The 23,783-nt window shown below is 43.9% G+C and overlaps 1 protein-coding gene across 2 annotated transcripts in view; it reads right to left on the bottom strand.

Moving 5' to 3' along the window:
* Positions 1 to 730: 730 nt before the first annotated feature.
* Positions 731 to 23,783, bottom strand: part of TSHZ3 (teashirt zinc finger homeobox 3) — a 158,488-nt gene continuing 135,435 nt past the window's right edge. For both annotated transcript variants that reach the window (XM_069607087.1, XM_069607088.1), the window contains one exon: positions 731 to 5,462. In XM_069607087.1, coding sequence (XP_069463188.1) covers positions 2,278 to 5,462 — 3,185 coding nt within the window. In that variant the 3' untranslated portion in view covers positions 731 to 2,277. The remainder of the gene's footprint in view (positions 5,463 to 23,783) is intronic.

Genomic DNA, 23,783 nt, shown 5'->3' on the forward strand with positions numbered 1-23,783 from the left:
ATCCATGTTTCTCGCCTCTTCAATGTTTGATGTTTACACCTACAATCACAAACTTGAAATGGATAACGGCCTTGGCAACCTTTCTTTTATGACCATTCTCCTTCAGTGAGATCTGTTCCTGTCCTCTTGCGGCAGGCTGCAGCATAAACAATATGAATGTAGCGTGCACACTCAACGTGTTGGCATTCCCAAAGTGTAACCTACCATGCACTTACTCAGAGTCACACTGCCCTGGCTGCATTTACTCAGAGCAATGCTCTTCCCCCTTCGCTCCCCCTGGCACGTCCCCTCTCCCTCCCCCACCTGCACTTTGCATTCTCGCACTTGCCCGATCTGAATGACACAAGGCCTAGTAAGATCATTTGTTTTGCCCTCCCTCTGTCTTCCCTCCCTTGTCTTGTCGCGCCTAGAAACACTTGTGTGCAGGCGCGTTATAAATAACTTATCATATCATGCTGCAAACCACACTTGCATAGTAAACGAGCATTTTACCAAGCATACATTTTTACACTGTGCATTTTGTTAACGCTGCCACTAAGGAAGCCCTTCTGTTTAAATGCTTAGGTTCTCCCAGATGAATGTGACGCATGCGCCTAACTGGTGTGCCAGCCCCAGGCAGATAAAGGAGTTTACCCAAGCATCAGTGATACAGTCATAACACACAATGCAATGCTAATGGGCTCGTTAGCTGTAGCACATTGCAGACAGAAGTGTGAACCAAACACACAAGTATAGCAAAAAAGACAATTTTAATGCTGCTGTAGAAAAGAAAAGTCATTTGAAGAGTCATATAATGGTGCTTCATTGTCAACAACAAAACAGGACACAGAGTGCAGTTCAGTGTCTATGCTGTTTACATGCCAATATTTTACACATAGGTTCTTTATATGGTGTCAGCTGTCAGTTACTTCTGCAAATTAACGTCCAAAAATGGAGACGAACAGAATCACGTAGTGTGCTGGTAACCAGGGGTTACCTTTCATTTGCCTAAAGATAAAGCTGCGGTATGGAGTCTTGGGAGAATAATTAGGCACAACCAAAGTTAAGAGGTTGAAATTCAAAAAAGGCATTCTACAATCGGAAATAAAAACCGAGGGAACTTATAAATAAGTGGAACGGTTATATCACAGAATGCCCCCTACCCTTTAGGCAAAGTATCATCATACAAACATTTCAAAGGACATTTTCAAGGATTTACAAATGTCTGGGAAATACAGTACATTTTTTCGATGTTTTAACCCTTTGAGCACTAAGTTTACATTGGGCATTATTGGTTTATAAATACCTTTAAAAGTCTTTGTGTGTGCAAAACATTTATGATGCATGCCAAGGGTGCAGTCTGCCCGTGACATCTGTCAATCATGTTAATTAAAAAAAAACAATAATAGGATGCTAATAAATATGTATAATTTAAACATTAACGTCTTTCAGTACAGATGTGTTGCGAAACAATCACATTTCATTAAGAATAATATTTTTTTAATAGATTATAAAGGTTATTCATTGCATCTTCTGATTAATTTACAATGTTCCAAAGTAACAAAAAAAGACCTAAAAATGTACAGTTTATATAGGCACAGCTTATGTCTGGGGCAGATCTGGAAAAGCAAGTTGATAAAAAATGTTGGAGACAAAATGTCATTATTATTAACCACAATTTTTATAAGTAGTTTTGAACTCTGTACAATATATACATTTTTCCGGTAAAAATAAAAATTACAATTTTCAAGGTCTAGTTTTGAATATCCCCAGCCCCCACAGGCCTGCCTTATCAGAGGTTCATTTTGTGACGTAAAACTATTGTTTTTAACATTGCTGCTTTTTAAAAAAATGTTTTTGATGCAATGCACCAAATAAGGAAGGAAGTGCTTCAGAGTACTCAGAGGGCTAAAGTTTAAAGGCTCAGAAATGTCAGCAAAAGTCGGTCACTTTAAAAAAAAAAAGTGCATTGGAATATTGGAATTAGATATAAATGTTTAACAAAACTGTGTGTCAATGCATGCATCTTGATGCATCGCAGCGATGCAGAGCAACTAAACCCAAGGTACACAAACTTCCAAACACTTATCACTGCATTTTAACCTTCATATGTCACCAGTAACAACAGCTGAGTATGCACCTCTATTAAATACTGTACAGTTTTACAAAACAGTTCAGCCCAGAGTGATTATCTGGAGTTAAAATAAGAACATGTGCCAAGAAATAAACGTTTACTTTAAGGCGTCTTTGACAGTTTTCCTCAAAGCAAATTACAGTCATTTTAACCAAAAGCAAATTCTACTGCTTCTCGAGCTCAGAGACGTACAGGAGGTGATCCTCTGGCGATTTCCCGTGGGTTTTGCTGAGATGAAGTTTAACCGCATGCTTGCTAGCAAAAGTCCGATTGCAAAGTTTACACTGGTAACAAGTTCCGGTCTCCTCCTCGGGGGAGGATGCCAACAGTTTTTCAGAGGGAGACTTTGTTTGTGCTATCTGATTGTTAATTTGTTCATTTGATAATTTAGACAAGTCTCTTAACCTGAAGCCTAGATGTGATTCTAGGTGACTGATGTAAGTGGAAGGAGTCCTGATCTGGGAAGCACAGTCATTGCAAAAGAACACTGGGTGGCCAGTATCCAAGTTCTTAAGAAATTTTGTCCCCCCTGTCCTTCTGAGCTGGTATTTCACATTGGCCAGCCAGTGACTAATTGTTGTCATCGAGAGTCCGGTGAATCTTGAGATGTGCATCCTTTCCTGAGGGCTTAGGTCCGACATGATGTACTTCCCCTCTGATGTTTGACGCAAGCTTGCTGCAAACTGTGCCTGAAGAATAAGCAAATGCTGGGGGTTCCAGTTCGACTGACGCCCTTTCCGCTTATGCGCTGGCGTAATCTCCTCTGGTTCCTCTATTGTGGTGCCATCGATGTCGGATTTCTCCGATATACTTGTTGGTGTTGAGGATTTGGATGTATGACTTTCTGTCAGGTTTTTCAGCATGTCAGATATATCTGACAAAGCATTCTCGCGCAGCGGCGAGTTTGACATGAATGACACGACTGCCGACGTCTTTGCTGTTGTCACCGTGGATGAAGAAGAGGCAGGCGATGTTGATGTAGATGACATAAGCACTGAACCCAAAGAACAGTTTTTGTCACTCTTGCCTTTCGTCAAATCGATGGGCTGGTCATTGTTGACATGATAAAAATAACGGTCAATGTGATCTATTTTTTTGGACTGCACAGGTGGTGTGGCCAAAGCGGCCTTTTCAGCCAAACTGTTGCTCATTTTAAAAAGCATACTCATGGGATCCATCGACGGCAAGGAAGGCTTTGCTGCCTTTCCCAGATGAATGTTCATGACGGACTGTAGAGCACTTAATGGATTTACAAATGGCTGTTCGGGCGGGTGGTCAGTTATAATTGCTGTACTGCATCCAAAACTTGCAGCAATGGACTTCATGTGATCAGTACCATTTTCCTGGGGCTCAAGAGTGGGGCTCTCCTTGAATTTGTCCCTCTGCGGAATGGGGCTATTTCGTTGGCTTTTAAAGCCTCCATCATTTGAGATATCTATTTTTGGTGGCTCACTAATGTCGCTGCTGCAAGGCGATGGTGTGGCTCTCTTAATTGGGGATAGCTTCCCTTCGGGATCTTTCATTTTTTCTTCAACTTTGGCTACTTTCTCTGTTACTTTTTTAACTAATTCCTCCATTGCATGGAAGTTTGTTTTTGGCACCGGTGACGTCTGGCTGCTGGTCGGAGACACAAGAGAGTGGTTGTGGTTTTTGGTTGGCGAGAGAACCTCGCTGTTTATGTACATTGGTTTCATTGGAGCAATTTTCCCTGATGAGCCCAGTGACAGTTTCATCATGTTAGGCAGCTGATAGGCAGCATGGATGCTTGGGTAGCCTCCCCAGCTGGGTGTGCCATTCTGAGCTTTGTTTATAGCAGACGTTACCGTATTTTCTAATGATTTTAAAATATCTAACCCTCCCTTTGGACTATCTTCAAGGTCATGTTCAGTCAGGTAATGGTATTTCGAAGGCGCATCACATTTTTCCTCATTTTCATTTGATTTCTCCTTTTCATTGTCATTATCATCGGTTATGTCTTTATCGTCCTCTTTTTTGATCTCAACGTTCAGTTTGGGTGAAATACTCAAAGGCGTGTTTGACGGGGATGTAAATGTTGTAGCAGCCAATGGGACAGACTGGACCTTCTCATCTACTAAAGCATTTATGGTGGGAGTTACTGGTGCCTCCACAATTGGCTTTCCTTTCTTTAGGGCAGAGTTGGTCACCTTTATAAAATGTCCCGTAACCATCATGTGGGCAGTGAGTTCCTGTAAAGTGTCATGGGAACTGCCACATTCCATGCATTTCAGAATCTGTGATTTTCTTGCCTCGAAATGCCAGGCATAGCTTGCCCCGTTCTGATGACCATAGCGGTTATTTGGTGTGATATAAGGATTTGAGTTTTTCTGCTGAGGGTCATTTGCATCAGAGATGGTTGCTTTTGGTGTCCCGCCTGGCGAATCTGGGGAACTCGGAAGATCAATCTCTAAGGCTACTTTCTTTCTTGTTGAGGGTATCATTTTGGCTGTTACAGGCGTAACCGGCTCTTTCAGAGGCACTTTTTGGTAATGTTTTGTTTTGATCATGTGTACACTAAGGTCCTGAAGGGATTCAAATGAGTGTCCGCAATACATGCATTTTAATACTTTTTGGGCATCCTCCTTCCCTTCCATTTCTAACAAAGAACGCTTACGGGGCTTTGACCACCTTTTCGGGTTATTGTTATCAGTTTCATGGTTGTCATCACGATAATGTCCGGTTTCATTCATGTGCACTGTTAACTCTACTAATGTGTCATAGGCTGCACTACAGTCCTTACACCGAAACTTGCTGGCGCCCGTGAATATGGAACCATACAGTTTACTGCTCTGTCGGTAGAGCTGAACAGTGCTGAAGAGACTTGGCTCTGGAAGGAGTCTGCTCTGGGAAACCTGCTGGAGTGTTTTCGCCATGGCACTCTGATGCCAGTCAAAGCTTCCGCTTCCGCAGCTGCTGCTACTGCTGCTGCTGCTACTGCTGCTGGCATTGTTTTTTTCCGCTGTGGCTTGGTGCAGGTTCAAGTTCAGCGTGGACCAATATGAATTTGAGAGGAAGTTATTGTACACAGCCTTCATTTGTTCTAAACTGTCTGAAACGTTGGAGTCCTCAAGCGGGATGGATGCCTCCTTGATCTCCTCTTCGTTTTTGAGGGAGTTGCTCTCAAAGTCGGCCATGCGGTCACTCGTTTCACTCACGTGGGATTCGCTGTCCATTTCGTGGCTGGAGAATTCAGCGACTGGTGAGTGCTGACAGCTTGGCGACTCTTTTTCAGGGCACACATACTTGGCGCAAGGTTCACCATCAACTTCGTCGGAGGGGTCAACATCGTCATCATCTAGTGCAGCTGCCTTCAACTCATCTGAGACATAGGCTGTAAATGGAAAGGAAAAAAAGAAAAGGTTACTAGGAATTCATTGCACAGAAAACAACCTTAAAATGGTTTCAAGAACCAACTGCATTGACTTGTAATATTAAATATTTAAAACCTAGAATTTCTTTAGTGAAAAAAATATTCTTCAAGCATCATTTTCCACCTTATACTTCTCAAGGGGCAACAGCTTGAAATTAAATCTAAATTTGAAATTAATGAAGCACATTCTGGAGGTGGCATTCATTTCTGAAGTAATAAATTACTTGTATCAACCTCAGAGACAGCAGTTCCTGTCTGTCAATTAATATGTCTTATGCTTCTCCTACTCCTAATGCATTTCTTAACAGACAGATTCACAATTTAAATTAAGTAAGCATTTTTTACTCATCACATTTCTTTCGCATTTTAATAAACACACCTGCAAAAATATTAATTTTAGATTAAAACTGCGTGTGGGTATGTGTTAGTGTGTGTGTATGTGTTAGTGTGTGTAGTTACAGAAGCTGTCAACTGAACATGTATTGTACTGTATAAAGAGGCTGTGAAATTTAAATGAAACTACATCTTTTTCTTAATTTTTAAAGCGCTTTCCAGTTTTAATTCATGCATCATGGGTTCTGGAGTTGGTATGTATATATATATATATATATCCGTTTGTACTGTGTTAGCCAAGGGTTGAATAGAATGTTGAACCAGAAGAAAACAATGAGCTGATACCTTAATTAGGCTAACACAGTCATTTACTGTGCATATTTGGGAGCTTTCATGGAATGTCTCCACTTCCTCAGGCCGAGATGAAATGAAGCATTTGAAGAACGAACAGCATTACAGCGTTCATAGCCCCTCCTGCAGATACCCCGTTATCTGTGCCTGTCTGTACCTGATTTGTAGTTTTACTCAGAAAGGTATTGGATGTCCAACTCCCCCACACATTGCAATCTTCAAGGTCTAAATGGTAGATTGTGTTAAGTGGGGCAAGGATCAAAGAAACTAGAGAGCAGGAAAAAGCAACAAAAAACATAGATGAGGAGGCAGGGCTAGGGCCAGTGTTTTATTGGTCCATCAGTGGCCAAATAGCATGAAGAAATGGTGCATGAGATATCATTAGAGAGGGGGCACAGTATTCCATGGTTCGCGCATCTGTTACTGGTATGATCCAACATTGATTACTAAGGAAACCAAGTCCAGGGTGACGATAGCAATCTCCGCTCACAAGAGGACTATCATGGAAAGCTCCTGCCTTACTTTAGTGCAATGTTGTGATTACCTGAGTGATAGTTTGTTATGGATATGAAAACTACCTTGACATCATAAACCCTATCTTCACTTGTGTGCTCTACTTGGAATTTCGCATTGGTTGCTTGAAGGTACGGACACCTACTAGTCGCTGTGAGCATATGCCAGGCGCTAGTTGCCTGGTTTGTGGAGCTGATGAAAGGTCCTTGCTGCATGTTATGATTGTATGCAATGTACTGAGTAATGTACCTCAAAACGTTGTTTTTATTGTATACTATTTGCATGACAGATTAAGCAATGAGCTTTTGTAAATCTACCCTCAATCTGAATTCAGTATACTTTGTATCAAAGTACATAGACCGGGCTTGGCTAAGAAGGTATGCTTTGGTTACGTTTAAAAATAGATGGTATTTGACTGTACATCGAAATCACTCAGACACACACCTAGTTATTCCTTGCAAATTGTAATACTAATGTAAATGTTATTAGCTTTGATATATGGACTTTTTTTTACTAAGCTAACATTGCCAGCCATTGTAAGATTTTAATGTATTGACTAATGGGCATACAATTGTGTTTCATTTGGATTTTAATTGTTGTAATTTTAGTGACAAAGTTTATTGCACCCAAATACTTAAATGTCGAATAAAGGTTTACTACAACAACAAAACCTATTGGTGCAACATGCACAGTGGCCACGGCCGAAGGCCATGGCTAGTGGGCCCTAAAGAAACGTATTGGGGCAACATGCACAATGGCCATGGCTGACTGGCCACATCCGAAGGCCATGGTGAGTGGGCCCTAAAGAAACATATTGGGGCAACATGCACAATGGCCACGGATGACTGGCCACATCCGAAGGCCATGGCTAGTGGGCCCTAAAGAAACGTATTGGGGCAACATGCACAATGGCCACGACTGACTGGCCACATCCAAAGGCCATGGTGAGTGGGTTTGAATAAACCACGGTATAACAAAACCTTTCAATTCACTGAAAAAACTTTAGTTAAGGGACAGTTAACGTGTTCATATTTAACGCAACAATACCCTTGAAATTGAGCAAATGTGGGAAGTGATGACCATTTTCACTCTGCATCCCTACTATTGCAAAGCCCATGAGTACATACATAACAGATGGGATTCACATTGACAAACAAAATTAGAGGTTGGCAAGATAAGTGACTGTGTTGAGCGCTTGCTGCTCTGTTCTGTGTGTGATCTGCAGGTCGCAGATTCGAATTCTGGACAGGGAAACTCAGCCGTTCATACTTCCAAGGTCGGTCGATACATGTATGTATATGTGGTGTATGTAAAGCACTTAGGCATAAGGGCTATATACATAACACATCATTAGATCCTAGGGGTCATCAATGATGGGGATGCTAAGATTATCATCACTTCCCGCATCCGCTGAATTTGAAGGATATAGATATTATGCATTTCAAGTCCAAATGTGGTTGGCATTTCCTTTACTGGCATAAAAAAGGACCTGGTATCACATTTGCACTTTCACCCAATGCACTCATTCAGTGTCAGAAATATAAAAGTGTATAGGACTTTTCATGTTGTGAGTGTGGTTCTCAAGGTTGCCATATTAAGGATATTCTGGGCTCACTATTATGAAGAAAACCCTCCTCACTCCCGCCACAAGGATGTTTGGTATTGTTTCCAGCAATAATTACGTAACTTGCCTCAGCCTATTACAAGTACACAGTTATAGTCATAAGTAAGTCTACTGTGTTGTTTATTAATTGCTGTGCAATTATGTTACATATATTGCGTGTTCATAGATATTTGGCTCGTATCTGCTAATGTTTAGGACATGCACACTCCCTTCCACACCCTTATCTCTGCCTAGTAGTGCAGAGCAACATGGAGTAGACACGTACCCTTGTCTTCCATAGAACCACCCTCACAGAGTGGACATTTCTATTAGCTTTTCGTATTACCACGAATGATTGGTTAAAAGGCAAACGCTGTTATATTTGTTGACATGCTCTTTAAGACCTGCCACGTGAACTGCACCCACCCGGCAGAGCAGAGGTGTGTGGACTTGCTGCAGGGCCCCCCAAACTCCTGGATGCAGGGGGTACTGGGCCTGTATGCCGTCCACAAGTCCAGCATGTGCAAAGGAATGCTGTGGCGCATTCACTTTCAGGGCCCAGTAGTACAAGTTGTGCAGTCAGTGGTTGCATGCAGATTGTGCCATGTGCAATCCCAATAGATTCGGCGGCTCAGGAAGCAGGCACCAAAGAATTATGCGCATAGAAGTGGGACTTATACTTAAGGCAGATGTCCTTCTTTTGTTTTGTTTGTGAGCTGATAGGTTGGATCAAGCTTGAGAAAGAGAGGTAAACAGCCAGATAGCCATGCAGACTCTCACACCGCAGGCCTTCCGCAATCAATGGGGTGAGGAATTTCTGCATCCTGACTTTCCTCTGCGATTCCGCTGCAGGTTCTATTTATTCGCAGTGATGGCTTGTTCTGGTGGTTTGCCTTTGCTGCACACACCCTGCGCGGCGTGGTTTTCAGCTGCACAGACGATATGCTTTTAATAAACGGCACACATGCTGCCATCCTGCACCGGAGCAATACCTTTCGCATGCTGAAAGCGAGTTCCAGTTTGCTCCTGGAGACTGTTCCCACCGCGGTGGTGTCGAAGGGACTGGCTTGATTTCAGTTTGGGAAAAATCCCCAGATGACATGTCTTAAGTAGGGCAGTGACATGCAATTCCTGCAATGGGAGCTGTACAATAATATCGTGTCAAATCACATAATGTCTTGGGAACACGAGTTGGAAGGACATTGTCACTGGCCACGTTGATAAGATGATAATAAGTGGCAGTTCGCTTGCGAGGTCTGCTTTCAGAGATGGGAGGAAGCAAACATTTCTCCTCTTCAAGGCTTTGCAGAGTCCATCTTCAAAGGGAGTGCAAGTGAAATAATCGTTTTTAATGTGGGTGCGGTGCGCTTAGTAAACGGCACCCAATTAATAAAAAGAAATCAGCAGATGCCACTCAAAAACCCCGTCAGGCCAGCATAATTTATCACACCACTTGGTAAGCAAATGATTCCGGATGTCCCCATTTTTATATAAGCATATACAATACAACACGATCTTAACTGTTCAACTTTGAACATTTCCTATTTTGTTTCCAAACTGTTTTGATGTATTCAATGCAATTTGCCCCGCCTTTTATATTTGTATACATGTTTATTTGCCCCATTGTTGGCAGTGTTGTTAGGGAAGTTGCCACGTTGATGTTGAATTGCTTTCTGTATGGGTTCTTTTCTAATCAATCAATACAATTGTTGATGATGGTGATGGGCCTTCAAAAAAAAAAAAAGCTAATATGCTTTGGAGAAAAACAAACAATTATGCCTGCCGTGTGGATTCCCACAGGCCGTTTTCCTATGGGATTGCGCCATTATAAAACACTTCTGTGAATCAGGCCCTTGCTAACGTGCAGTTCTACGCCTGCGTTATTTCATTTGGTTGATAAATAAGACATTGCAGTTCATCCTATATGAGGGCTCCTTTGGCAATGCATACGCGCCACGGATCATCACCGTATGGCGCGTCGCTGCAGCGAAAGCTCAGCCGGCAGCCACACATGAAAGGGAGCTGTTGCCTAGTCTAATCTGCGCACCTTCAAGCAGCTGGGGAAAACGTGCTCCCCCTGGAGCCCGAGCTCTGAAGTCAGCAGCAGAGTGTGCTGTGTTGCCAGTGCCAAGGGAGAAGGCGGGCCACGTGCAACCAGCGCTCAAAAACAACTGGCAGGTAAAGCACAGCGGTACATACGTTAGGAATCGGAAGAGTAGCAGCTTTGCTGTGGAGTTCTGCATCCTTCCTTTTTCTAGTCACCAATTTCTTGTGCATTCTGCACGTCCATTTCCACTTATGCAGATATTGTTAAAAGTGTATGTATATTTTTCCTGGTGAACCAGCCTGGGGAGTGGTGATGGAAAGATGTATGCAGTTTGTTTAAAGGGTAAATCTATCCAGCATCTAATGTTCTTTTTTCTGTGGTACTTAGTGTGCTGACAGTGAATCCTGTTGCTAGTCACCCTGTTAGCTGCACCAGCAATTTCTCCGACATATAACTTGATGTAGCAGATCAGGAGTGCACAGTACGGGCCCGATTCAGGGAATACTTGCCCGGTTCACAGTGGATTTGCACTGCTGAAAAGTGACTTTACACTGCCGACACAAACCCTGATTCACGGAACCGTGCAAAGTGTATTTTCGCCGGGCAAAGTCAGGGCAAAGTCATTTTGTACTGCAAAAATGACTATGCGCTGACTTTGCCCGGAGTTTGCACTGAAAAAAAAAACACTTTGCACAGTTCCAGGAATCAGGGTTTGTCTTGATAGTGCAAAGTCACTTTTCAGCAGTGCAAATTCGCTTTGAACCGGGCAAATATTCCATGACTCAGGCCCTTTGCAGGAGGAGCACTCACAGCACAAGCGGGCGCAGCACTCAGCCACTTCCACCATTGCTGAGTATCTCCGTTCCAGGACATCAAAGATGTGCAGAATGTTCCAACTGTGAGTAGTGGGGGATGTTGTAGTGTCTGCTCCTGGTGTACAGGCAATATTCAAGAGCAGCGTCTAATGCAGCATGATGAAAAGCCGTTCCTTAGGGATATGGCAATAGCATCTGCTACTTGTTTTCTGTAGAGGATCCAGCGACAATACTGTAGCAATCACCCCCGGGTCAGCGAGCATACATGGCTGGCAATGGCCTGCCAGCCGGAGCCTAAGCAGGCCTGAGTGAAGCAAGGGCTTCAGCGAGGGCTGTGGGCCATTACCGGCCCACATACACCCCGCCCACCACAAACTGGTGATAGCTACTTGCTCTTGTGAGCTTGTTAATGCTTACGTACACTGAGCCGGACTGTTAGCCTGAATATCATACTATGGGCCTGGCTGGAATACTGGGACCATCAGTGCCATGCATATGCAAGTATTTATAGATTTTCTACAACACGCATGTAGCTGTGATGCAACATAGCACCGTAAAATAGCGGGGGTGGGCACATCAGTAGGTATAAAGGAAGAAGCGGCATTGAGTGGCAGGATATATATTCTTAAAGTCTTCATTTCCTTCATATGCTTAATTTTCTTTCTGGAATATATGAGGGAGGGTGCCGCCACAACGTCCACTGGTATGTTGTGCAACTAAACACTATCAATGTATTGTGTTATATTTATAATTTATATCACACTTAGTGCTGCACTCCTCCAGCTTCTAAGTCTCTTAGTGGAAGACAGCAAAAAAGAAAGAACGCTCCTTCGTCATCTGAAAAAACATGACTTTACTATAACAATCAATACATTAAGGATATACAACCAAGCTAATTTTTAGAATTTTAAAGGGGTTACTTGCAGGTTGTACGGTCCTGCACTTCTTTCTGAGGACACACGTTACTTAAGTAGGGAATGTGCAGAAGGTACGGCATTCTCCCAAAATATACTTGCCCTGCATTTAAGTTCCAGTCTCATGTCCAGCAAGTAAACGATGTCAATTTCTTGAGGAACAATGACCGTGTGGGAAAGTCAGCACAGGTCATTTCAACTGAACACGGGCTACAGTGCAGATCTTTGTGCCACATTGCAGTAGTCTGGTTTCACGTGTTTTAATCGTGGCAAATTTAGACTCCGGCCCTTTTTGGCGATTTATTTTAACCCTAACCCTTAATCGCCCTTCTAGCCTATCCCAGCCACCTCACCCATCACTACCAAAACCCCTACACAGACACAAAACGCATATATTTTAAAAGAATAAAATATCCAAACTCGGCTGGGGTGAAACCACCACAGTGAAAATGGCTGCAGAGAAAATTGCTGCGATTAAAACACTGTAACCAACTGGTCGCACACTTTCAACCTGAGCTTAAAGTGAGAATACGGTTGCATCTGTTTCTGGCACACAAGTTGTACTGCACACCTAGCAGTATAATGGGAAATTGTGTAGGACCCGGTGACTTGCATGCTGGAATGATCACACATGCACTTAGAATATTTAGATACAGCAAAACCGCTCAAGGCATATTTGCAGCAACATAGAGAAAGTTTAAAGCCAGAGGCTGTGAGGGCCTCCAAATGGGGCACTGTAAAATACAATTTCGATGCTTTTCAAGCAACTTTTTCACAATCCTTGTTCTGTTAAAGCTCACACCGGACACAAGGGGCCTGATTTACAAAAGTGTTTTACAATTGCGCAATCCATTGAAAAACTGCATGTAAATCAGGTCCAGAGTGGCTTGTAGAGAAAGAACAGAAGAAGGAATTGGAAGAAAAGCATAAAATAATTCTACAGAGAAATTGTCAAATCAGACTGGAAGGAGGTGATCTATTGATCACTGACTTAGACAATTAATTTCAATCCTATTTCGGGACCCATCTGTGTAGGATGATCACGTTTGGACGCATTTACAATTTTATTGCATGAAAAGTAGCATCCTTGCCCCCTGGCCTCAATGTTTGTATTCGCTACAAGCCATTGGCTAGTAATAATTGACTCTTGGCAGGAAAGACATTGGGCATGATTTACAAAAACACGTTTGAATGGGGGAACCCCATTAAAAAAAGGCTTTGTAAATGGGGCCCGTTGTGTAATATGTACACGTGGATAATGAAGAAGCCAGTTACATTCTATGCCTGCCTAACAGCTTGCAAATAGAAATGTTTTCCCTTGCTTGCCTCCTATAGAGTATGTGCACAAAGTTACTCTCAGCCTTTCCTTTTTCTCATTAACTGTATCACAACATTTACTATTATCAAAGAAGATGGTATCATTGTTATGATGGTGAACCTTAGGGTGGACGGCTCGAAAAAGAAAGCATTGGGGAGGGCAGACAGCACTTAGTAAGCTCAAATCCTGCAGCAGAAAGGCCTTAGGCAGCGATTCATGGAATTATTTGCCTGTAGAATTGTGTATTTGCACGCCATTCTGCGTGCAAATCCCTGTCGTTGATTCATGTAATCGATTGCACAGGACTTTTCCTGGACTTGTGTGGATTTTGCACAGGCTCGCACATCTCTGTGTGCTGTCAAGCATCTTGTGTGATACACCACACAGAATGTGGATGTGGCTTGCGCAGTGGGCTGGGAAGAGGGTGGAACACAGAAAATGGGGACAAACATGCGAAAAAGTGGGCGTTCTGAGGGACGGCCCGCAGGCAATCCCTTCTACGCCCACAATTGCGCCAAACGGCACGTATTCATGGAACTACCCACTCAGCCTCTTGGCATAGTAATGGCCACACAAATCCCTCGATCTCTATGCCATCCGAAGGCAGGCGTAATACACTTGCACGTTGGAATTGCAGTGCAGAGGTGGGTTTGCATGTCGGATATAGGGGTGAGTGTACACAACCGGGCTTCCGATCTAACTTAGGGGTGCACATATGCAGTGTTGTGGGGTGCACAAATGTTTTTTGGGATTTCTGAGTTTTTACTGAGGTACATTTTTTCATACAGATGTTGTCAGGGTGCCGGCAACAGTTATGTGGGACCCTGAGCAGGGTCCCCAAGATGCATGCCTGCTTGCGGGGGACCCCACGCACTGCTGAAGGATGCATACGGGACCGGTTGGCTTTGGGCCTGGTGCGCTATACAAATAAAATCATTAAAAAAATACAAATGCATATATTCGCGTCCCGGGGAGCAAACAAAGGTAGCTATTCTGGTTGTTTATGCTTTGCGCGGGGGCGTGTTGTGGGCGTTCTGGGCGTGACTTACGAATACGGTTACTTTGCACACTGAATTCCATGAATACACGGGCCTGCATTTTTTATTCTGCATGCAGGCTGGCGCAGTGTCCTTCTCGGCACGTTGCCCTTGCGGGATTTCTGCACACATTTCCACAAATTGGCCCCTTGGGGTTTCATCTTTTTGAGGTTCATAAACCACCTTTAAAATTGGGGTACTATGAACACTTTTTTGTACAGCACTTAGTGATGGGGGAGTGTCATAACCCATATTATTATTATTATTATTATTATTATTATTATTATTATTATTATTATTATTATTATTATTATTATTATTATTATCAGCTTAAGCTGTTACAGATGCGGAAGTGAACAATGCTTACACTCAATTCTTCCTATATAGCTTTGGCAATAAATCAACCCTAAAACAGGACCAAAAAAACTGAGCAAAACCGTCTTTAAGTGACTGTAAAATGCAAGTCAGAGACGCATGGTATGGAGCTGAAATAATAATTAAAAAATAAAAATGTGTAAACCTTCTCAATGATAGATACCCCAAAAAAGGGAAAGCTTCGATGTGTACGTGCTCCCTAAAAATAAGTCGTTCTGAAAATATTTGAAAAGCAACATGTTTCAGAAACAAATGCCAGTAATGTTAGCCTTTTTTCAGTTACAAAATATGATCTGGTGCATCATCTGACCGAACATACACAGAGGCACCCTCCTGCTCCATGTGTGCTGAATCCTCAGCACAGGTGTATGGTTCTTTCTGCAGCCTTTGCATCTTGATGCTCCACTATGTGCATAATGGCATTGCTGTAGAAGGGGCAGACCCCTGCGTGTTTCATTGGGAAAACCCCATTGGAAAACGCTTTGTAAATCTGGCCCGATATGTCATCCATTTAAATGACTAATCTATTTATTTATTTATTTATTTATAATACTTTATAATACTTATAAAAAACAAACTCTAGTATGTGATTATTGGTCTAATTCACAGAACGTTTTGCACGGAGCCTAATTCACAGAGCGGAGCAAAGTGACTTTGCACTGAAAAATTACACTTTGCACCAGTCCTAATTCACAGAGCGGAGCAAAGTGACTTTGCACTTCCAAAATACACTTTGCACCAGGCCTTATTCACAGAGCTGAGCAGAGTAAAAGTCACTTTGCTGCGGGCCTAATTCACACTGCGGAGCAAAGTGACTTTGCACTGCAAAATTACACCTTGCACCGGGCCTAATGAACAGAATGGAGCAAAGTGACTTTGCACTGCAAAAATACACCTTGCACCGGGCCTAATGAACAGAACGGAGCAAAGTGACTTTGCACTGCAAAAATACACCTTGCACCGGGCCTAATTAACAGACTGGAGCAAAGTGACTTTGCACTGCAAAAATACACTTTGCACCGGGCCTAATTCACAGAGCGGAGCAAAGTGACTTTGCCCTGCAAAAGTAGTCTTGGCATGGCACTAAATGGGTCTTAGTCACAAAAAAGCCCTAAGTCTGCAAAATTAAAATATAAAAAAGATTCAAGTCATTCTTATTAACTGCATCACACAATGAACATACCCATAGAAACCAATGCAGCTTTCTACAGAACCTTAGCCTGTAATGGTGGACCCTCCCCCTTCATGCACAGCGGTCCCTGCGGAAGGATTGTCACACTAGCTATGCATGGCGCCATCTAGGAAATGTCCAACATTCTGGTTCTGTTCCACAATGAGATAGCTGGCCAGCCATCACATTAGGGCCCAACACATATGCAGCAGTAGAGTAAGTAGACACTACAATGCTTTCGCTAGTAAGTGACTGATAATAGACAAGGCGTGGGAGCCTCTTCCAAGAAGGACCGGCCGATTATGCATGAGTGAAAGCTGGCTTGCCAGTTTTTCACGAGTTTTGGTCCTTGAAACTGTAAACTGTATCATAGGAAACGCCTCACCCCCCGGGCCCCCCCTCGCTCCAGATGCTTGCTGGGTTTTATTATAATGAGATTATTCAATTGCCCCACCTGCCACGGAAGAGCCTGACGATTTAGCACACATTAGCCATATTGGCCAGGCGGCTATTCCAGGGGATTTCAGGTGCAGCCAGGCCAGCATTTAAAGCCAGGAGTGAACGGTGTTCTATTATTCACAGGTCACAAGTAGACTAGCTCAATATGAGAGCCCACGCAGTTGAGGATGCATTTTTTAATGGTATCTTTCAAAAGAACTATGCTGAGTGAAGAAGTGTGGCAAATTAAAATGCAGATGGGATGGTGAGTAGACGGGGATGCTCGAAACCGACGGCCCACCTCGGTATGCGCCACCGTTTACTGAATCGCTGACACAAGCCTTAAACGAAAATCAGCAATTCATCCTAGAACTCAAACATAAAAGTGAATGTGCAATCAGAGGCCTGCGCGGGCCAACAGCCGCAAAAGGCATCCCGTAGACCATTTGCACAATTCATGATGTGGGCCCGCAAAACAGTGTGCATTCTAAACAACAGACCTAATGCAATCTGAATGCCTCCCAGTGTATGGTAGGAGAGGAGTCGCCATGCCTTCCTCTCAGTGCCGCGCTCCATTACACGGTGCGCGACATTTAGATGGCAGGATGCGTGCTTCCCTCCTCCTGCGATGGGATAATCCAGGATTGCCACATGGGATGGTTTACCTTCTTTGGGTTCATTGAAAGAACCGACATGGGCATCCTGGTTTCTTAAGAATAACCGGCTCGTGGCGCGCAGCAATGCTAGCGTCTACCTTCCACGTCAACCGCAGTGTGAATAAATTGCATCCATTCCTCACCAGATAACGGAAAACAATGGAAACACAACCAATTAAAGCAAGAGCAGGCCTCTCCTTATACCACGGGAAAATGGCGACATTTCGACAAGATATGACTCGGGTATGAATAGTGCGGCAGCGCTGCAACGCTGACGCCGAATGTCACAAGAGAAAGGCTGCTTGTCAAGCGGCTTTCCCTTACAAGCACCCTCATCATGACCCGTGTTAATGAAGTTAATTGAATTTAAGATCAATGATGGTTAATTATTGCAATTTGACATTCCGAGATAAATGGCTCTGGGGCAGAGAAATGTGTGTGCCTGTGAATTCTTTGCAGGGAAGGTGAGCACGAGGCAGCCTAAGAGGGATCAGGCGGGCCTTCCATTGATCCAGGGAGATTCTGATCGAGCTAATCCTTTGATGAATGTGTGCTTTGCACGGCTACAAGTAAATGTTGTACACGACTACTCTAACCTTGTCACTGCCCAGATCTATATGAGCAGTGCCCTGGACATCTATTGCGATGGATTCAAGTATTGCTGTGGACAAGCTGGAGGAAAGGTGAGAGTTTATTATATTGGCTATCGATGTGGCCTGCGCTGTTGGGATGGTTCGCAAGTGCTAATTCAATTTCACTTCGTCCAATGTATTTGTCAGGCGATTGCAATGCTTAAGAAACACAACATCATCAAGCACCTATCACCGCAGCTTCCATGCCAGAATGCTGTGACTCTAAATATGGCGGCACTTAATAGCGCGTCTCACGTCACCTTTTTCTGTTGCTGCATGGCTGCACAGGGGGGGGGAGATGCTGTGTTCCCCTCTTCCTCTTCTCTCCATCCTCTTCCTGGTCACAGACCCAACATCATCCTGTGCCACCCCGAACGCCCTCTCCTTCCCACAAATGATATAGTTTCTGCCCCAAATAATATCTGCCACTTTGATACCTGGTGCCACTCTTCGATGGCCAGGATAACATGACAATTGACCCTTGAAAACGAACAATAATCCTAAAAGCCAAACAGTAGAAAGCCAGCAGAGCAAGCCCTGAAAAATATGTTCTTTGCAAAACTGAATGGAGTACCCAGCAAATAAACGCTGTTATCCATACATCCAGAAGTTCTCCGAAACGTCAACTGTCAGGGAAGTGCAGGGGGGGATGCCGGAGAGTGGATCCAGATAAAGATTTCTTGAAATGATACCCCATCCTTATTTGGTAAGGTGGAGCATGTTTTCCCTCCAGACTTATTTACGGCCTTTTAATTCGGTCACACGCAGGTGTTGCACACCTTTTTGAAAGGCGTGGTCAGGAATCTGTGGATAACCCTGAATGTAAATAGCGAGGAAGGCTGAGTATTCCCAGCAGATTCATACTCGTGCATCGTAATCTGGGAAGCCGCTGCAGACACCGGGAATGCCCAAGCGTCTTGGTGAGTGCTATTCCCAAATGGAATTTCTCATCCCAGAGGTGGAAAAGGGGAAAACAGATAGGATAAGATAAAATAAAGACACAGGTGGATAAGTCGAGATATATCTGTGATTTGGTGAAGAGTTTGGGAATTTCTGAGTGCAAAGAAATCCACTGGGGATGGAAGAGGGCCAAGCCTACACAATCAGCTGCCAATTCCTCCCAGAAGGGAGAGAGGTAGAAAGGCATAAGGACCAGTCAAAGGACCAAAAGAAGAGAGGGTGTGAACTCGGGCAAACTGTGGTATGGGGATCTGCAACTTCAAGCTAAAAGCACATTTCAATTCTGGGGCGATACAAAGATCTTTGGAGCAACGTGTACGATACTCGATATCTTCCACCAGGCAGCTTCTTTTGACCAAGCTCATCATTTCACTCCAACTGGCAGGCACAACATTCTTCCTCACCCCGGCTCCCTTGCAAGAAAGAATAGACAGAAGAAACTTGAAGCGCATGGCAGGAATGCAGGAATGCAGACGGTCAATCGTAGTAAAGTCCAACATTGTCTCATGGCTGCTGGTGGTGGTGAGTAGAGGGCTATCTCTGCCATTCATTTGGTTGGCAAGAGTATCCATTCCCTCCCAAGACCTCAGAAAAAGGGCCTGGCGAGGACAGGACTGATCTCATATTCGTGTTGTACTTTTAGTGGGCCGTTTTCAGGTCTACAAGTCCCCCTCACCGCCATCTAGTGCTCATTACCTTTGCACTGATTACCTTATGGTTCCTTTCCGTTCTGGGATCCATACCACCATCTGTTTCCCTGATGGGGCCATGTGGTTTTGGCAATCAAGAGGCATGGGGGAGGGCAAACTGTCCCTGTTAAAAATTCGAAAGGCCAACTTGGTAAAGCCTCACTGTGTGAGTGTGTGGATGACTGGATATGTCTGAATAATCACGTCAGGGCTCGCAAATGCACAGTTCAATGACAAGACACTGGAGGGTGGAGCCTCATCTTCGTCCAGTCTCGCCACAAACGAGAAGCACGCCATGCGTGCCAAAGCCAGGCTGCGACTGCTCCTCCAGGACTGCTGAAGGTCCTGACTCATCCGCATCAGTTGGTTCTCCAGTTTGTTCCACGGTAAGGCTCACCAGCTGTTTGTGATTCTCTCCACGTGACGCAGCTTCAGTTTCTTCACTTCCTGCTGCCCAGTGCTGAATGATCCTATGACTCTGCTGGATCCAAAGAGTGATTTATTTGCTGCTTTTTCAAAATCCTTAACAGGAGTTTTTATTTTAACCCAATTTACTCAACCAGGAACTGCACTTTTTCAGTGGCCATTGTTTTATTAAAAGTCTGGAAGTATGCACCGTAATTCTGTTGATTAGATTAGATTTTAGAAAAGCACTTTTGCCATAAGAAAACCTTTCAGGCACCAGAGTCCCTTAACAGGACTTCATTATGATGACCATAACTTGTGAAAAAGCATAGAAAACAGAGAGAGGGAGGAAATAAAAGTAAGGAAGCAGAACAAATAACGAAATAAAATAGAAAGCATGGTTCCCTCGGGGTAGTTTGCATTGAGACAATCAATTTGCTGTTAATTATCTTCGTTTTAGAGTTCTGTTGCTTATTGGTGGCATGGATTTTCTTCTCGACAGTCTGTAGCCAGCTACGCGCATTCAAGTGTGACGGGCGTGTCTTGGTTCTTCAGGAGAAAAGCTCTCCTTGATTTTGGCCATATGCACCTGATACAATGCTTCAAGGATAGCGCTATTTGCTATTATAAAAAGATAGAGAACGATTTAGCGACAACAGCACTATGCAAGCTTAGAATCTGAATGGCTGCTCTGCCCCCATCCAAAATCAAAATGGGGGTGCAAGAAGAGAGCAAGCAAGGCACTTGTGGTACCTAGTGTTGCATGACGGGCCCCGAAAGATTGCGCAAAACAATGGTATCCGACAAAGAAACGCTCCAATGCACACTGAGGACGTTAAATGGTCCGTTAGCGGATATATAACGGAAAAAGCAAATGTTGTCAAGGAAAAAGGGATTACTGATTGCAGAGTGCTGGCAATGATACAACGTTGAAGACTCCTGTCAAAATGTAAGAATATGCAAAAACACTATTCAGAACACTGCTAATCATCTGCTCCTGTCAAAGTCTTGAAGGGTATCTGACAGCATATTTACATTAAACACATTTCAGAAGCCAAACTCTCAGTGCTATGCTGGAATCTTTGAATTACATCGTATAAAGCACAAGAGGAGCCGCTGTCTACCCCGCCAAGAACCTGTGCTGTTTCAGGACAAAACATGTTTCAGATATTTTGAGGAGCATAACTACATTAAATAACCAGACACAAGGCATCAAGCCGGCACTGTTTTCCTCAGTTAGGTATCTGAAGACACAACACATTGATAGGGACCATTTTTATTAACAAATAAATTGATGGAGAAAAAACGTATTTATGGGTGCTAGTATATCAGCAATGGTGGTGTTTAAAGAGAGGAAGCAAATCAGGTCCAATCGTCAGAACGATCCCAAAAAGGTGCAGTTCTTTAGCAGTAAATATTGAACCAAACTGTACTACATTGTGAGTGCCTCACTAGTTTTTAAAACAAATATGTGTATTGTTTTTTAAATAAAAGCAGTCAAATGAACTGCAATCATTTCATGCCAAGCAATCGGAGGAGTATACAACCAAAGGGATAACATGGTGGAGCTCTCGGTGCTGATCAAAGTATCGATAAAATAGCGTGGATCTAATGGTCTTCCAATAGTTGGCACGCCAGAAGCATAGAACGTCTAAGACACACATTTACATTTCAAATCACAAATTGCAAACCCCGTGTACCTATCATATTCAACGTCAACAATTGTATCCTTCAAGAAGAGGATACGGGCAATGTGTGGGGGTCTATCGTCTGTCGCATGATTGATTTTTAGTAAAATTGTTTCCCAGTGCATCCTGACCTCCTGCCTACATTTTGTGCATCCTTCTTCCATGTGTACAAGCAAGTGAAGTCCAGTCAACCCCCATCTCTCAAGGTCTTTGAGCCACAACAGAGAGATTGGGTGTTATTGGGATGTCCACGCTACAGCAATGCATCTAACCGCCAGGACCAGGGTCAACATTCTGCTTGTTACTGTTCTCCGGGATGTATGAGAGCGGGAACCTAATGAATGTGTCTCTGGGGTTGGAGGGGTATGTGTTAACTCCATTCAGCATTTGGGACAGCAGTGATAGGTATCAGGGAATATTTGTGCCAATTTCCTTGGAGTCAAGTAGACTCTGTCAAGTATATTAAGTTATATTCGCTTAAATTTTTGTTTTCTGGACACTGTCTTGGGATATACCAGCATCGCCTCCCATTCCTTGTCCTTAAAAGTGCAACCCAGGTCTTTCTCCCATGCCTCTCTGATGACTAATTCGACTGGGAGGCTCTATCTATCAACACATCATATATTAGTGAAACCTTCCTACTCTCTTCAGCACATCCGTAAAGTGTAAGTAAGATACTGACCAGTGGTGGTTCCATCGGCAAATATTTGGGGTGCCTCCCTAGTTAACTGCATCTATGTTGTCTTTCCTGAATACCAGCTTAACCACCTCCATATAAGTCATTCTATTGGCACAAGGCCAGCATGCATAATCCATACACCACACCAGTGGACAAGCAGGTGTGGTGAGTCCATGTTATTGGCATCAACTTTCGGTCCATGATTCTATGAACGTAATATCTGGGGACGAATCCCAAGCTTAATGGTTGATTCAGAAAGGTGCATTGCTCACTGAACAGGCTAACACCCTGCACCTAATGTGTAACAGCACTTTAATAGACTAGAATGATGCTTGCAGAATAAAACACATGCCTGAATGTGTCTCGCACCTGCAGCACATGACTGGGGTCCAAAAGTGAAACAAGCACACAAAACGTGCACTAGTTATCATCAGGGGTGGGGTGGCCAATGGGGAACTCTAGAGATTTCCTGGTAGGCCTCTACACCCTGGGACTCTTTTGTTCCCAAATGTTCTCATAGGAAAAGGGTTGGGCTTGATGAAAATGTGTAATATGGGGCCACTTTGAACATGATTTGCAGGGCCACTTGTGGTTCGCAGGCCACCCCTGGTTATCATTTCTCCAAGATGTACAGCGGCAGCGCATGCAAGTGCTTTTCCCCTACAGAGCTGCACAGGATCACATGTGCAGCCCCTGCAAAGGATTTAATCCTGCCCAGCTGGTAATTTGTTGTGCCCGCTGCACCTGTGCAAGCTTTAAAAATGCATCGCCCGCCCAGACCGTACACCAGAAACGTAGGCATCATTTTAACTTTACGCAACGGCACAAAGTGCGCACGGGACATCATCACCTGTACATGATTGACACATTAAGCAACAACACACATTTTACTCCGTCTTGCGCGTGGCTACGACTGAATCATCAGAAGCGTGTACACGTGTTTTACCCTTGCACGGCACTTGCACGGCACGTGCACTTCGAGCACTTGCACCAATCACCTTGCATCAAATGCACTTACTCTCCCCTCCATCTGAAACTCGCACTGTTCACATCATATTGCACTTGCAAAACCTGCATATGGATTACGCACACCTGCAACGGGTGCAAAGCTTTGCATGTGACGATGGGCACTGCCACAGAGATTACATCTACAACACCTACATGCGGCTTGAAACTGCGCCACATAAAGGCCTGGGCCCTCGCCATAGAACAAGGCAGTGCGCATTGCCAGTGTACTTGCCGCAGCTACTACCAGTTAGTAATAGCTATGAGGAAAAGGACAGAGGCTCATTCTGGTAGGGATTTTCTGCCCGTGGAAACGTTTGCCAGTCTCCACCCCCATATAGTGAGGGAGGTGAGATTGCAAGGACTCATGCCCATGCACAATCCAGTCCCCCCCCATGACAAATCAGCAGCTGCGACTCCCAATACAGCATTGGAGATGGTGATACAGCAAGTGTCTTTGGCTGATCTTTATTCGGTCTCATTGACAGGGTGATACCTAAGCAGCCACTGAGTTGAGTTTTACCCCATAGGAGGTGACTGCTTTAATCCCATACTTAGGAGGTGAGGTTATATGCACCCACCACCCGGGAAGAGCATTTCTTCCCAGGGGCCTAGTGACTCACCTGCAGGGAATGGCCAGATGAGTGGCAAAT

Source organism: Ambystoma mexicanum, chromosome 1p (assembly GCF_040938575.1).
Source record: "Ambystoma mexicanum isolate Mex_15411 chromosome 1p, UKY_AmexF1_1, whole genome shotgun sequence".
Taxonomy (NCBI): domain Eukaryota; kingdom Metazoa; phylum Chordata; class Amphibia; order Caudata; family Ambystomatidae; genus Ambystoma; species Ambystoma mexicanum.